Source organism: Erpetoichthys calabaricus, chromosome 18, assembly GCF_900747795.2.
Source record: "Erpetoichthys calabaricus chromosome 18, fErpCal1.3, whole genome shotgun sequence".
Taxonomy (NCBI): Eukaryota; Metazoa; Chordata; class Cladistia; order Polypteriformes; family Polypteridae; genus Erpetoichthys; species Erpetoichthys calabaricus.
The window spans coordinates 88,778,416-88,793,483 of NC_041411.2; the positions used below are offsets into that span (position 1 = coordinate 88,778,416).

Here is a 15,068-nt window from a genome sequence, read left to right on the forward strand (position 1 = left end):
CTAGGCGCCACATGACCAGCTCACCTGTGCCCATCACACAATATCTGAAATTAAAGAAAGGTGAAGGTTTCAGTAAGGCTGATCTACTCAGGTCACCATAACATTTTGATGATGTTCTTAGAAAAAACAGAAAATCAACAGTTTTGGAAATATCTGCTGTGGCAGAATGAGAGCAGCAACAAGCCATGGAATTAAATAACAGGTTTAATTAACAGCAAGAATTGGCTTCTCATTATGAGACTGGTCGGAATGAATTTGGTTGGAGTTTGAAATCCCAGTTTAGCTGGTCATCTGTCGGCTCGTTTCACATCTCATTTCTGTTTGGCTGTCATTTAATGAAGAAAGGAATAAATTCAGAGGACTGAATCCTTAAAAACAGAGCTATTAAAATGAAGGAAAAGGAGTTTAATTAGCAGTGAAAACTGGTCACTGATTAGGAAAAGGGTTAGAATGAAAACCTGCAGCCACCGTGGCCGTCCAGGCCTGAAGTTCGACACCCCTGGCTTAGAGGATTTTTTGTCCCAGCATCCCATGAGGCTTTGCAAAGCTTGCGAGACATCACAGAGCTGTAGCAGCCAGTGTTGGAATAGAGCAGTATATAACACGGATTGTGGGCTTAAAAATTACCAGAAAACATTTGAGTACATTTAAATACAAAACATATATGCAGAACGAAACGGTGTCTGTGTATTTGTGTCTTTTTGTATGGACATGTACTGTATGTGACCTGTGTGTAATACATGAGCCTATCCCTTCTGTTCATATGTTTTATGGACAGAATTTGTATGCACAAGCTAAGAGTGGAGGAGGTCCAATCCGGTAGCCTCGGACTGCTGAGAAGAAGTATCTGCTATCGAATCTGTGAGGGGCAAGATTTAATGAATTCATGTTATCTGTCTGCCACTGCAAGAAACTTTACTGTTGTAATATTTAATTCAATTAATTGTATTGTCACACACATGCACATGGGAGGCAGCTAAAGGTTCTGAATGAGGGCAATTACATGCTAGACCAGGGGGTGGTGAAGTGTACTAATCCTTTCTCTATTTCCACTGCAGACCAGTTACGGGAAATTCCACCTGGACCTGGTGATGTCACTTCTGATGATGTCACTTCCGGGTTCCAGCCCTGATGACGACACTTTCAGTTTCGGCCCCGCTGATGTCACTTCTTCTACTCTCCCTTAAAGCCGCCATCTTTGCCTCATTGATTCAGTTCTGTTTTGCAATCAAACCTGTACACATCTGCACAACATTTTCTATCCATTTGCAGCCAGGAACAATATACGGGTTTTTGTGGCTCCTTTGATTTGTCTTTGAAAGTGTCTCAGGGAGGCATGGTAGCACAGTGGTTAGCAGTGCTGCCTCACAACTCAGATAACATTTTTGGTCACATTTATCGGTTCAGTACAGTTGACAAGACACTTCCTTAGCCGCCAGGGTCACTTAAAAGACCAGTGCACCATTATAATCCATTTAAAACAAATTCCATTTCTCTTTCTCTGTGGACTTCAATTCATTTCGCTGAGTTTGGCGAAGTTCACTAACATTTCCGCAATTTCGCCAAACTCAAGGTGAAGCAAATTCAGCGGGGTTTGCTCATCACTACTGTCAGTTTAATCTGTGGGTGCTGTTTTTTCTGTTCGAATATAAAAATGGATGTCACCCTTAGAGTGCACTGCCTTTTCACACTACACATTAGCACACCTCATGAAGAGTAAGAGTAGGCATTACATCAATATGCTCTTATAGGGGATTTCTGCAGAGTCAATGGCCCACATTATTTGGTGTACTGTCTAATTGAACTGGGGTGTCACAACAGCACCACGGTTCCTGCTGCTCTCCTCAGATCTGGGGTCTTGAGTCAGAATCCTGCGCCTGGTCATTGTCTATGTCTGCCTGAATTGTTCTTCAGTACTCAGGCTTTCCTCCCACATCCTAATGATGTGCAAGTTAGGCTATTTGGCACCAGCAAGTATGTGTGTGTGTGTGTGTGTGTGTGTGTGTTGCTTTGCCACCTTTAGGCCAATTGGACCATAATTTTGAACCGCTCATACATCCACATAAAAACATTTTTTAAAGGTTTCCAGCCACCACCAGGACAGTGTAGGTATGGACAACTGAGGCTGAGGAAGCTCTGAAGGATGCACTTCAAAACACTGATTGGAATATGCTGTATGAGTCACAAGACGAGGACATTGAGGACAAGAGCCATTGTATCACAGACATCAAGTTTTGTGTGGATAACACAGTCCTCATTAAGACAACAGTCCAACAACAAGCCATGGATCACAAAAGAACTGAAACCCTACTGAATATGAAGAAGAGAACATTCACGCCTGGAGAAGAGGATGAAAGCAAGTGGGTGTAGTCAGAACTGAAGAAGCAGCTCTGTGAGGGGACAGAGACAAACTTAAGCACAAGTTACAATAAAACAACAGGGGAAGGGAAGGAAGTGTAAAAACGGGATGAGGACTATCACTGGCTACAAGCAGGCTGTTAAACATACAGAGGAAGGGAGCAAGAGCTAATGAACTGAACCAGTTCTTCAACAGGTTGGACTTGTTCTTGTCAGTCCAAACCTTCCCCAACACTGCTAGCCTTTGTGTGCCATCTCAACTGCCATCTGTACTCTGCATGACCTACAATGACATCACACCTGTGGTCTCGGGCCCCCTCCACTCCCTGGATTGTGTGTCTCCAGGTGTGGAAAACAACCTGCATGGTCCTTGTGCCAAATAAAGTGCATTCCAGTGGTTCCAAGGACTTCAGACCAGTTGCTCTTACATCACACATCATGAAGACCTTTGAGAGGCTGGTCCTAAAACAGACAGAACCCCTTTTTCAGAAGATTTGGATGTAGTTTGCCTATCAGGCACATATAGGTGTGGAGGATGCTCTCATCTACATGCTCCACAGAGCCTACTCCCATTTGGACAAAGCAGGCACCACAGTCAGGATCTTATTCTTTGATTTTTCCAGTGCTTTTAACACCATTCTGCCTCATTGACTGGGGAAAAAGCTCAAGGCTTTGAATCTTGATGCTCTCACAATCTCTTGGATCATGGACTACCTGACCAACAGACAGCCGGCTGTGTTGCCGAGGGACTGTGTGTCTGAAATGGTGGTGTGTAATACTGGAGCACCTCATGGACCTGTCCTGTCTTTTTTCTGCTTACCTTCTACACAGCAAACGTCCAGCACAATACCAGATGACTTGTCCATCATAGTTTGAATTAATAAAGGAGATAAATCAGAGTACAGGGAAGTCACTTAGGACTTCTTAAGAACAACCTGCAACTCAACAGCAAACGAAACAAATGAACTGGCGGTGGACTTCTGACGTGTCAAGAAGTCAAAGAAGAAGTTTGAGACGACTTTTACTTTGAGACATGGTGCGCTACCATAATGGAAACAGCCATTACAAGATGGGTAAATTGTGTCAATGAAGGGATGCACATGGTCATCAACAATACAAAAATAGGCAAAGATGTTCAAGCACTAATTGACTGGTACTAAAGTGCTCCAAAAAAGCATTCCCCAAACCATTCAACACCACCACCAGCCTGGACACACGACAGCACCAAATTCTGACACTGCCATCTGTGTGTCTGAGCAGAAATTGACATTCATCAGACCAGGCTTCAACTGGCCAGTTTTGGTGAGCCTGTGCCCGCTGCAGCCTCAGCTTTTTATACTTGGCTGAAAGGTGTGGAACCTGGTGTGGTCTTCTGCTGTCATAGTCCGTCAATCTTAAGGTTCAACATTTATGTTGTGCATGCTGAGGGGCTTTTCTGTTCACTACAGTTGTACAGAGTGGTTATCTGAGTAACCTTTCTGCCTGCTTGAACCAGTCCAGCCATTGTCCTCTGACCCTCCTCATCAATAAGATGTTTCCATCTGCAGAACTGCTACTCACTGGGTGTTTTTTTTTTTGTTTTTGTTTTTCACACCACTCTGAGTAAACTGTTATGCGTGAAATTCTAGGAGAACAACAGTTACAGAAGCACTCAAAGCAGTTGTCTGGCACCAACAATCATGCCACTTTGGATTTCACATTTTTTCTCCATTCTGGTGTTTGATGTGAACATTAACTAAACCTCTTTACCTTTATTTGCATGTTAATGTGCACTGCATGGCTGCCACATGATTGGCTGATTAGATAGCTGCATGGATAAGAAGATGTACAGGTTTCTAATAAATTTCCCAGTGAGTGATTGTGTTTCTAAACAGGACTGATCAGGAGACTCGGGTTTTAAGTTCCAATCTAGATTGCTGCCTATGTAGAATTTGCATGTTCCCTTGCGCCCTTGTGGGTTTTCCTACCAGCACTTGAGTTTGTTCTCATATCCCAAAGAGGTGCTGACTAGACTAACTCTGGGGTGTAAACTGGCCCAGTGTGGATGTCTACATGAGTGTGTTCTGCAATGGGCCTGTTCAGTACTAGTGCCTGCCTTGCTTCCAACATTGCTGGGATAGGATCTGAAATGGAATAAATACTTTCACAAAATGAATGAATGGACATACTATAACCCAAATGCCATCTTAGAAGAAATGACAATACTTGGAGACAAAACAGGGAAGAATCAGTGAATATTCTTTCCTACACTATAATGCCAACATGATGGCACTCATGCCACCTGTGCTCAATGTATAACGTCAAATAGCAGAAACTCACCTGCAGGTGGCTCACTATGCAGTATGGCTCTTTTCTCCGCAGACCACAGGTAGACGTGGCTTTCAGCTTGTTAGCTCGACCCACCAGAAGATCTCCAGTTGCAGGATAGCAGCTTCCCTGTGAGCATCCATGGGCCTGATCTGGGTCCTGGGCTACAGCTGCAGCAAATACTGAAAAATGAAGCAAAGATAAAGATTTTTAACACGTGGTATGCAAAACAACAGAGTTTTCATTGTGACTATCCATTGTGGGGTTTGGAAGTTAGGAAGAGCAGAAGGTGAGATGTATGCCACATTCTCGGCTCAAAAGGTTGACTGCCACTGATTTTTGAAATTATCTCCTTGGCAAAAGTGGTCCGATTTGAAGGTAGAGTGTTTGAAAATGTGACAAGGAGTCAAAAACTATCCAAAATGCAATGCCAGATGAGGTAGTTAAATGACCATGGGTATCAAAAAATCTTTGAGCAAATAAGCTAAATGAAAATACACTGGTGTAGGGGGGTCATATAGACCCCAGAAGATGGCCACACTACCCCAGAGTCAAAACTTTTGGGAGCAGCACTGGGCACAATGTAAGAGCAAATCTGAGATAAGCAGGATTGAAAATGGATGGATGGTGTGCTGTAATACTTTTTACTGCATGTAATATTTTTTCTTTTAAAATTATTACATATAACATGAATGATATCTTAAACTGTATGTTCCCATGTGATTGTGTACCTCATTTTCTTTTATTTTTTAAACGTCCTCAATTTCTACTAAAACATAAGAAGCAGGCAGCACTGGCAACTGCTAGATCAGCCACCGTTCGGCATCCTGGTGGGAATGTACTAATGGTATACTGCACATCTTTAAAACACTTCTACCTTCTAATGAAGAATGTGAATTTCCCATTGGGATTAATAAAGTATCTATCTATCTATCTATCTATCTATCTATCTATCTATCTATCTATCTATCTATCTATCTATCTATCTATCTATCTATCTATCTATCTATCTATCTATCTATCTATCTATCTATCTATCTATCTATCTAATGCAATTAATGTTTTAACTGGATCTCTGTCAAATGAGAAACAAAAAGAATACTGTAATGTAATAAATTGGTGGATAAATGTGAATGGTAAGTATCAAACTCTACATTTTAAATGTTCAAACCTGCTTAAAATGAAATACATCCAAATAACAGTATTAACCATCACACTACTCTCAGTGGCTTACACTTGACAATAATGGCTCTATACACCTACATAAATCTACAAGAGACATAATGACAAAAACAGAAGTAACTGTGGCTTGAAATGGAATAATGTGAAAAAGCCATATGCTGCCTGCTGGTGGTCTTTCATAACATCATTAACCAGAAATATAGAAAGGAAGCCTTAATGCTTGGCTTGCTATATTCATTCCAATTACAATTAAAATGAAAGTCCATGATTTTTCTTTATTCTTTTTTCTTTTCATTTCTGTTCCCAACTACCAAAATGCTGATGCTATATTCTAATTCAGACTACTTCATGCATGTTGATATGGAGAATGGCTATTGGAAAGGTTAAATTAGCACTTAGAGTTTTTTAAAGAAGGAGAGGGAGAGTCCAGATGCCTGCTGGGAAAAATCCGAAAGCCTTTAGAGGTGCAGGATGCTTGTAAATCTTGAATTTCTTTTGTCACAGTCTGTCTATCAAACCAATTGATTTCTCTCTCTTTCTGCCCTTCACTCTTAGATCTTCAAATAAATTCAGACCTTAGAGGATTCTACACTTGTATTAATTCAGTTTTCCCATTTTTAGGTGCATTCACATATAATGCGAGAAGTAATTACTGCTAAAGCTATGTACGATATCTCACACGATAACATCTCCTATTGAAAAGCATTGGATAATCTGTGAACTTTTAGCTTGTCTATCTTGAAACTGAAACGTTCTCTGTGACGTCATCTACAACTTAGGTCACCGCTCCAATTTTACCTTGACAGCAATTATACACCAACTTGCATATTTTATATAGTTTTCTGCTTTTAGTCACCGGAGAGTCACTCAGTTCCCCAGAAAGGGAACTGCAGTTGATCAGAGGGCAGAAAATCTGCGCTGCTAGGTAAGCGATACAGTGTGCTATACAGATTGTACAATGAGGCTGACTGTGCTGCAGATAGCGAGGACAGCGGAGGATTACAGTTTGCATGTGCTCAAAGAGTTGCTTGGCAGTAAATCGTACGACAAAGTCGGAGCTGGGGTTAGGGCTTATCCAAAGAGCTGCTTTTGCTTTTGTGTATCTTCAGACTGGAATTAAGATTTTTAAGATAATTGTCAACTGTGGTATTCCTGTTATACAAAATAAATCAGTTTCTTTCCAAGCTTCTAGCTATTCATATAATTTTAATGAATTGCAAGGCTTTAATAATAATTATAGCTAGATGGAAAAGTTATTTAAGTTGTTTTTCTATTTCCATACTATCTCTCTATTATAATAAAAAAATCCTGGGATGAGACGAGACTTTTTAGCCTGGGACGAGACATGACTTTTTCAGAGAGATACTTTTATGTCCCGCAAGACGGGACTTGGTGCCAAGAGATTTAACCATGCCCGGGGCCGGAAATAAAAGACAAAGAATAGATGACAAAGTAGAACATCATAAAGAATTCAAAAGTGTTGGGAGATACACATGCAGAGCAGGTTAGAGATAATGAAAGTATTAAAATTAAAAAGTCTCAAAAAAATTGATAGTAAAGATCGCATTAGCGCAAATAAACGAAAATGATTACTCGGTGAAATAACGGAACAGCGAAAAGAGATTGAATATATTGTTCAGATTTAAACTTTAAGTCGAAGACTTGTAGATCATCTAATTTGTGTTGCCATCAGGGAAAAGTAGTGTTTCTTACCAGTGTTTCTTCTGAGCGGCAGAGACGTGAAATGGCTGGCGCGTAGCGCAGGCTGGGGGAGGTTGGCGAGCAAAGCGAGCAGGGGGCATAGCCAAATAGTCTTATATATAAACATCTACGCGTGTAAGTGTGTGTGTCTGTCCGGGAGTCGGGTAAGGGCTCCGCCTCCAAGGAAACAGAAAACTCGCTTAGCCACTAATAACACAAGCAAGGCCAGCACGTCAGCAAAACGAAACCTCCGAAGAAAGACAAAGTCGCTAACGTCAGCAAAACAATATCCCTTTTACTTTTCTTCTGGCCACTAATGCACAAGCGTAGCAAGCACATCGGCAAAACGAATCCTCCCAGGAGAGAGACGCCCAGAGTAGCTCCTTTCAATTACCGGATATCTCTACATTTCAATATTTTTTCTGCCGATTTCAATAGTTTCTAGGACTGTGGGCTTTAATGCTAGTATTGATCATTTTGCATAAATAGTTATTCTTTTGGTAATTATAGGGTACTACTGTATTGGGTATACTCTAAAATTGTTATGTTTAAGAACACTGAATAGCACAAAAACATAAAATTATACAATTTTTTCTTGGCCATCACTATAAACTACAATGGTTAAGTAATATATAAAAAAAATCTGTAATTTTTATGTGGAGTATTAATTTAATAAAGACTGCAATCGGGCATAAGAGTTTAGAACAGTGGTTCTCAACCCGTGGGCCGCGGACCAAAGGTGGGCCTTAACAGGGAATATGGTGGGCCGTGCTAAAGTCTTAAATCAGTACCAAAATTAGACAAAACGTCAGAGGAAACAAGAAAATAATCTGCATTTTTTACGCATTGTTAGCGGCAGACTGTATGTACGGATGCAAGCTGCAGGATTTTAGGGCTTAGAGACGCTTTGTTTAATTTAGTTATTTGAGTACTTTAGTTCTGAATTAACCGTTCGTGCACAAGATGAATTAGCGGAGCTGTCTAGCGATCGCACATTACAAACCAAACTTGATGATCCTGCTACGGATATCTCTTTCTTTTGGTGCACAGTTTCGCTTGAATATCCGTTGTTGTCAGCACTAGCGATGAAAGTTCTTATACCTTTTTCAACAACTTATTTGTGCGAGGTTTCATTTTCTGCATTGACTGCCATGAAAACAAAATATCGGTCAAGAATGAACGTGGAGGATGATCTTCGAGTGTGTTTATCAAAAATTTCAGCCAGAATTGACATGCTATGTAAGCCCAAACAGCATCATCTTTGACTACTTTACTAACGTAAATGAAAATAAAATAAACCAGATAATGATTATCGTTGTCTCTCTATTTATAATTGTATTTGGGAAGCAAGCAATGAGCAACTAAACATGTAAAGAAAAAAATACATAATACTGTATATTAGTAATATTTACCCCCAATTACTAAATGCATGAGCAATAAATTATATGCCAGCGAAGGCTAACATGTGGGCCGCAAAAATGTTTGAATTGTTAATGTGGGCCTTGCATAAGTTGTGTGAATTTCCCATTGGGATTAATGAAGTATCTATCTATCTATCTATCTATCTATCTATCTATCTATCTATCTATCTATCTATCTATCTATCTATCTATCTATCTATCTATCTATCTATCTATCTATCTATCTATCTATCTATCTATCTATCTATCTATCTATCTATCTATCTATAAACAGGGCCTGAGAACCACTGGTTTAGAATATGAAGAACAAGTAATAGGCAAGGCTGAAGAATGGCCTAAGTGAATGAATCCTGGAGCAACGGCATTCTGGTTGGACAGGACTAAACAAACACATCCTCTTACACTTTATCCAGATGGATCAGCTGAGCTAAACATTATTACAGGAAAAGAAATGCCTACTAGGTAGACCACCAAAGCAGAAAAAGGAGAACAATTGCCTCAGGCTAACTCCACTTGAGCCAGACCTGCGACTTTGTCGTTGAACTGCACAATGAAACAAAAAATAGAAACAGCGTCTGCTTACAGTCCATCCAGGCTTACCAGCTCATCTGACTAGGAAGGAGAAAGCAAAAGGATTTCCATTTACACCTCATCTAAAGCAACTAAATGTTCAAGTTTAAAAACGTGTGTCTTGGAGTCCTGAAAAACTGGAAAAGAGAAAATTGCAGGCAGTCTCTATTTTAATCTTAACACTTTCCAGATGTTGCTGCTTTCAATCCCTAACGTTTAAACTATAGGCTCAAAGCCACAGCCTGGATGCACTTTTTTAGAAAGTCTTTACAGTTTTATCCCCTAATTGTGAAAAGAAACAATTCAACCTCTCCATCCATTACTACGTCCTGGAATGACCATTTTAAAAAACAGATCATCACAACTTCATGTAGAACAGATATGGTGGAAAATAGGAGGCATGGTGCGCAAATGCGGGTTTTTGGTTGAGGTTTTAAGTTAAAGAAAAAAAAAATCTGCTTTTAGTTTTCTTAAAATATAATAAAGAATGTGAGTATGTGTGCATGTCAAACTCATAGGAGACTGTGGACAGGGCCAGTACGAGACAGAGCGTGTTCTCAATAGATGGGCGTCCCCTGAAGCGCAGGCTCCTGCTTTGCATCCCTCAGAGACTGAAATGGAATGGAATGGAACAACCTGCCAGTTCTGTTTATATAAAACAGATGAGCAGTCGTTACTTTTCTGGGCAAATGTAATTGTATGTGTAACATGAACTTAGCTTGCAGGTACAAGTCATAAAAGCAGATGAAGCTTTGTGATTTGATGTTAAACTGACACCAAAGTACTCGACTACACAACACTTCTCCTTTACAACCTGACATGAAGCTCCCACCTTAAATGAAATATGTCACATTCAGCAAATCTAACATAAAAAAAAACAGGTGAAATATGTGTAGCTATGATTTCAGATGTAAAGCGGGTTAGAAAGTGCTGCATAACATGGGTGTCCAGCAGCTTAACAAAATCTCCAAAGTTTCAAGATATTTCAGTACACACCGCATTTTTAGTCTCCCACTAGCTAACATAGCTGAAATATCTAGCGTTGCCCAAGAGGAAAACAAAGTGTTTTTTTTATTTAATTGTTTGAGAAAAATATAATAAAAAAACACAACTTTAAAAATAAAAATAAATTAACAAACAATGAAGACTCACTAATGTGCTTGTCTTTCAGTCTTGTATGTATGTTATCATCCAGTTGACGCACAGAACTGGCCAACTCTATTTCATTTCAAAATGAACAGGTGCTGGAGCTCAAACATAAAGAATGCTGGCAGTCACCTCCAGTTCGCCCTCTGGTGGTCAATCCGAGTGCCAACTGGATGATAACATGCATACAAGACCATAAGATCACCCCCCACCCTACCCAGAAGGGGGTGGGTTAGGGTTGATTTCACCATACAGTATTTTTAGTCGACCAATGAGGAACATGTGTACCAAGTTTCATGAAAATCGCTCCAGCCATTTGGAAGTGGTGCTGGAACAGACATACAGGCACACACATACACGTACATGGACTTTTATATATAGAGATTAATAAAAAGTAGTGTGGATGTTGTGAAATTTATACACTGAAATAAGTGATCAAAATTAAAAAATTGCTCATCTCTGGGTATTTACCAACCTATTTATTCAATTTAGGATCATAAGGGGGGCCAAGTAAAATACACAAATAAAACCTTTAGATCTACTGTTAGAACTGTTGAATCTAAATCAGTGGACATTGTGATCAAATTCTGTAATGTGCCAGTGAGATCGGAGTATTGTGTGCAGTTCAGGACTCCACGCTACAAAAAAGACATCTGTCGTCTGTATGAAGAGAAAAGCAACCGAGTATATCTCAGGACTTTAGGGCATGTTTCAATGAATCACTATAATATTAAGTCAAGTCAAGTCAAGTCAAGTCGAGCTTTATTGTCATCCTAACAATATACTTACAGTACACAGTGGGACGAAATATCGTCCTCCAGGGTCAAAAGGTGCAATACACAAGATATATATATATAACTATGATAAAAGAGAAAAAAAAAGAATATATGTACAGTGTTATGTAGTGTTATGTAATCCAGAGAGTGTGTGGAGTAGAGAGTCCAGTGTGGAGGAGGGCAGCATGGTGTTCAGGAGCCGGACTGCTTGGGGAAAGAAACTATTGCACAATCTCGCAGACCTGCTCCTGATGCTGCAGAGTCGTCTTCCAGATGGAAGAGGAGTAAACAGTTGGTGGGAGGGGTGGTGAGGGTCAGCCATGATGCTAGTGGCTTTATGAAGGCAGCGTGAGGTGTAGATCTCCTGCAGACTGGGTAGAGAGCTGCCAATGATGCGCTCAGTGGTCTGCACAATCCTCTGAAGGTCTTTGCTTTCGGAGGCATGGCAGTTTCCATACCAGACTGTGATACAGCTGGTCAGGACGCTCTCTATGGTGCCTCTGTAGAAGGTGGTAAGTATGGATTTGGGAAGGTGCACCTTCTTCAGTCATCGCAGGAAGTAGAGACACTGCTGGGCTCTTTTTGTAAGATAGTTGGTGTTTTTGGTCCAGGACAGGTCCTCTGTTACTGTTACTCTGAACTTGGTGCTCTTCACTCTCTCTATTGTGACGCCATCAATGCTGAGTGGGAGATGGACAGCCTTGGTCTTCCTGAAGTCAACAATCAACTCTTTTGTCTTTTCAACATTAAGAGACAGATTAATGTCTTTGCACCAAAGTGCCAGCCGTTCCACCTCTTCTCTGTAAACTGCATCATCGTCATTCTCAATGAGTCCCACTACTGTAGTATCATCGGCGAACTTGATAATGTGGTTTGTGTCAGAGTTGGAGGTGCAATCATCATTAAATAGTGAAAGCAACGCAATCCAAGTCTTCAGACGTCTGAGACTTATCTATAACTAGCCAACCCGCGGCGTAGCATACGCCACATAATTATTTATTGATGTGTGAACACTTCCTGAAAGACACAGTTGTCCAAATGGGGTGGGTCTGAGGATACAACTGTAAGTGAATGAAAAGATGGAACTCTGGAGAGGGCAACATACAATTGTGAGCTGAGGGCGGGCACATGAGCAGGCAGTGCGCATGCCTCGAGAGCGAGGGTGGACGCAGGAGAAAGTGACTCAGTAGGAGGGATAGAGTTGGTGGGCGGGGCTCTGTTGTGCGTATCCCATGACGCTGAAGGAGGGTTAGAGTTGGAGGGCGGGGCTCTGTCGTGCATACCCCATGATGCGGGAGGAGAGTTAGAGTTTACGGGTGGGGCTCTTCCTTGCGTGCGTGTGTATCCCATGATCGGGCGACTTGGTGGATTATATATAGAAAGGCAGCCGGAACCGAAAAGAACAATGAAAAGTCAACGTGGCTCAGAGGTGCATGTGGACTGTAGCAAAGACGAAAGTGACTGAGGCGGTGTTTGGTGAGGTGCGAGGGTGGACTCGGGAGGAGGGTTAGAGTTGGCGGACGGGGCTCTGTCGTGAGTATCCCATGGTCAGCTGCTTATTGAATTGTTGGTGGGCGGGGATCTGTGAGTTGGCGGGCGTGGCTCTGTCTTGCGTGCGTCTTGCTTGCCATGGACTTATTGAATTTTATATATAGATGTTGACTGACTGACTGACTGGAATCACACTGACAAATGGCATCAGGTTGCAAATGCACTAAGGAAAAATGCATGTGGTGACAAATGAGTCCTGTTAGTAAACCTCTGCCCCGGCAATAATTTCTCCATTATGTATTCAGTACACATAAAAATATCATTTTAATTAGGATATACCAGCAGCTAATCCTAACCTTAACCCTACCTCTAACCCACTCTGCCCTGAAATTTTTGACATTCAATATCGTGACAAACAGACCCACTCGATTTATCAAGAAAACACGTTTCCTTTTCTTCTTTTTTAATACTGCTAAGGTTGTAATGCAATCACTACAAATGGCAATATTCATATTACACCCTTTCTTTAGTCCCGATACCAGGGCTCATACACCAGGCAGCATCAGGTAGTGGTGGTAGGCAAACTCAACCCCCCCCCCATTAAACTTCAATAAAACACTCTCACTGCCAAAAGCTATAAAGCAACATTAAACACAACTGTTTGAAACCCAACATGAAAGAAATCAAAATGAACAGTCTAATTTTAGGTGCAGCACCGCAGAGCCACCTGGGATGTCAGTGCCGTCTGTTGCTACAATGTACTTATATTTTAAGTTGGACAAATGGCAACCTAGATTCAGAATTTCATGAATGGAAAATGAATGTACACTCCTTCATTGTATCAACACTTCAAATCCATACAATTTCAGTCAGGTATTCCAGGTGAGATGCCAATGGTTAGAACCTCCTTAGGGAGATTGAAGGTGGACCTTGTCTTGTTTAAACCACAGATATTGAAGGTCTGGTGTTCTCTTTTCTATTGATGTGTATGCTGTCATCAAGCCAACATCAAAAGAGCTCTCTAAGACCTCAGAAGGAAGGTTGTGGATGCCAATGAGTCTAGCATGTTATTTAAAAAGTTCACTAGATTATTTGAATCAATCCACTGTAAGAAAATCACATCGACAAGTGGTGCAGATTTCAAACAACTGCTAATTTGTCCAAGACTGGCTGGCTCAGCAACAGCTGACTGTTTGATACTAAAATAAAAAAGTCTCCAAGACCCCAAAATTTTATTGCAGGATCTACAGGTAACTCTTGCAGCAGATGGTTTCAAAGTGCATGCATCTACGATCAGAAACAGATTTTTTTACAAGTTTGACCTGCATGTGAGGTGTGCCTGGAAAACACCTCTGCTGTCCTAAAAGAACAAAACAGCAAGACAACAGTTTGCTGTTGATCCTACAGGCAAAGTACTGGGCTTCTAGAAAATGTGCTCCAGACAAATGAATCAAAGATATGGCCACATTAACAGTAGATGTGTTTGTTGCATACTGAAGACAGCAATTCATGATGGTGGAAATGTTATGGTTTGAGGAGGCTTTGCTGCCTCAGGGCCTGGGAAGCTTGCAATCAACAAGTCAACTATGGATTCCACATCATAACAGAGTGGGCTTGAGAGAAATGTCAGCCCATCTGTCCAAAAGTTGAAGTTGAATAGGAAATGGACCTTTCAACACAATAATGACCTGAAGCACACTAGAAAATCCACCAAGGCATGGTTCTAAAAGAAGAAACAGAAGTATATGGACTGCCCTTCTCAAAGTCCTGATTTGAATGCCATCAACATGTTGGGAAGTTTTGAAATGGGCAGATTTTAGAACTGAAGGAATTTTGCATGGGGGGGGTCAAAGGTTTCACCCAGTCGATGTTAGAGACTGATGGGCAGTTATGCAAAACACTTATAAAATGTTATTTCAGTGAAAAGGGGCAATACCAGCTTCTGAGCCCAAGGGTTACCTACCTTTTTCCCCCAGTAGACCATTACATCTACTGATATTTTTGTTGAATAAATGATTGAAAAGGTACATTTTCCTTGTGTTTTAATTCAAGCATATTTTCATGAAAATATTCAAATATGTTTGTTCAAATCTGTTCAAAAAGTCAACATATTTCA

General features: G+C 40.8%; 1 protein-coding gene across 3 annotated transcripts in view; it reads right to left on the minus strand.

Moving 5' to 3' along the window:
- lamb2 (laminin, beta 2 (laminin S)) overlaps nt 1-15,068 on the minus strand; it is a 200,720-nt gene that overhangs the window by 127,248 nt on the left and 58,404 nt on the right. For all 3 annotated transcript variants that reach the window (XM_051921147.1, XM_051921148.1, XM_051921149.1), the window contains one exon: nt 4,678-4,847. In XM_051921147.1, the coding sequence (XP_051777107.1) occupies nt 4,678-4,847 (170 nt within the window). The remainder of the gene's footprint in view (nt 1-4,677; nt 4,848-15,068) is intronic.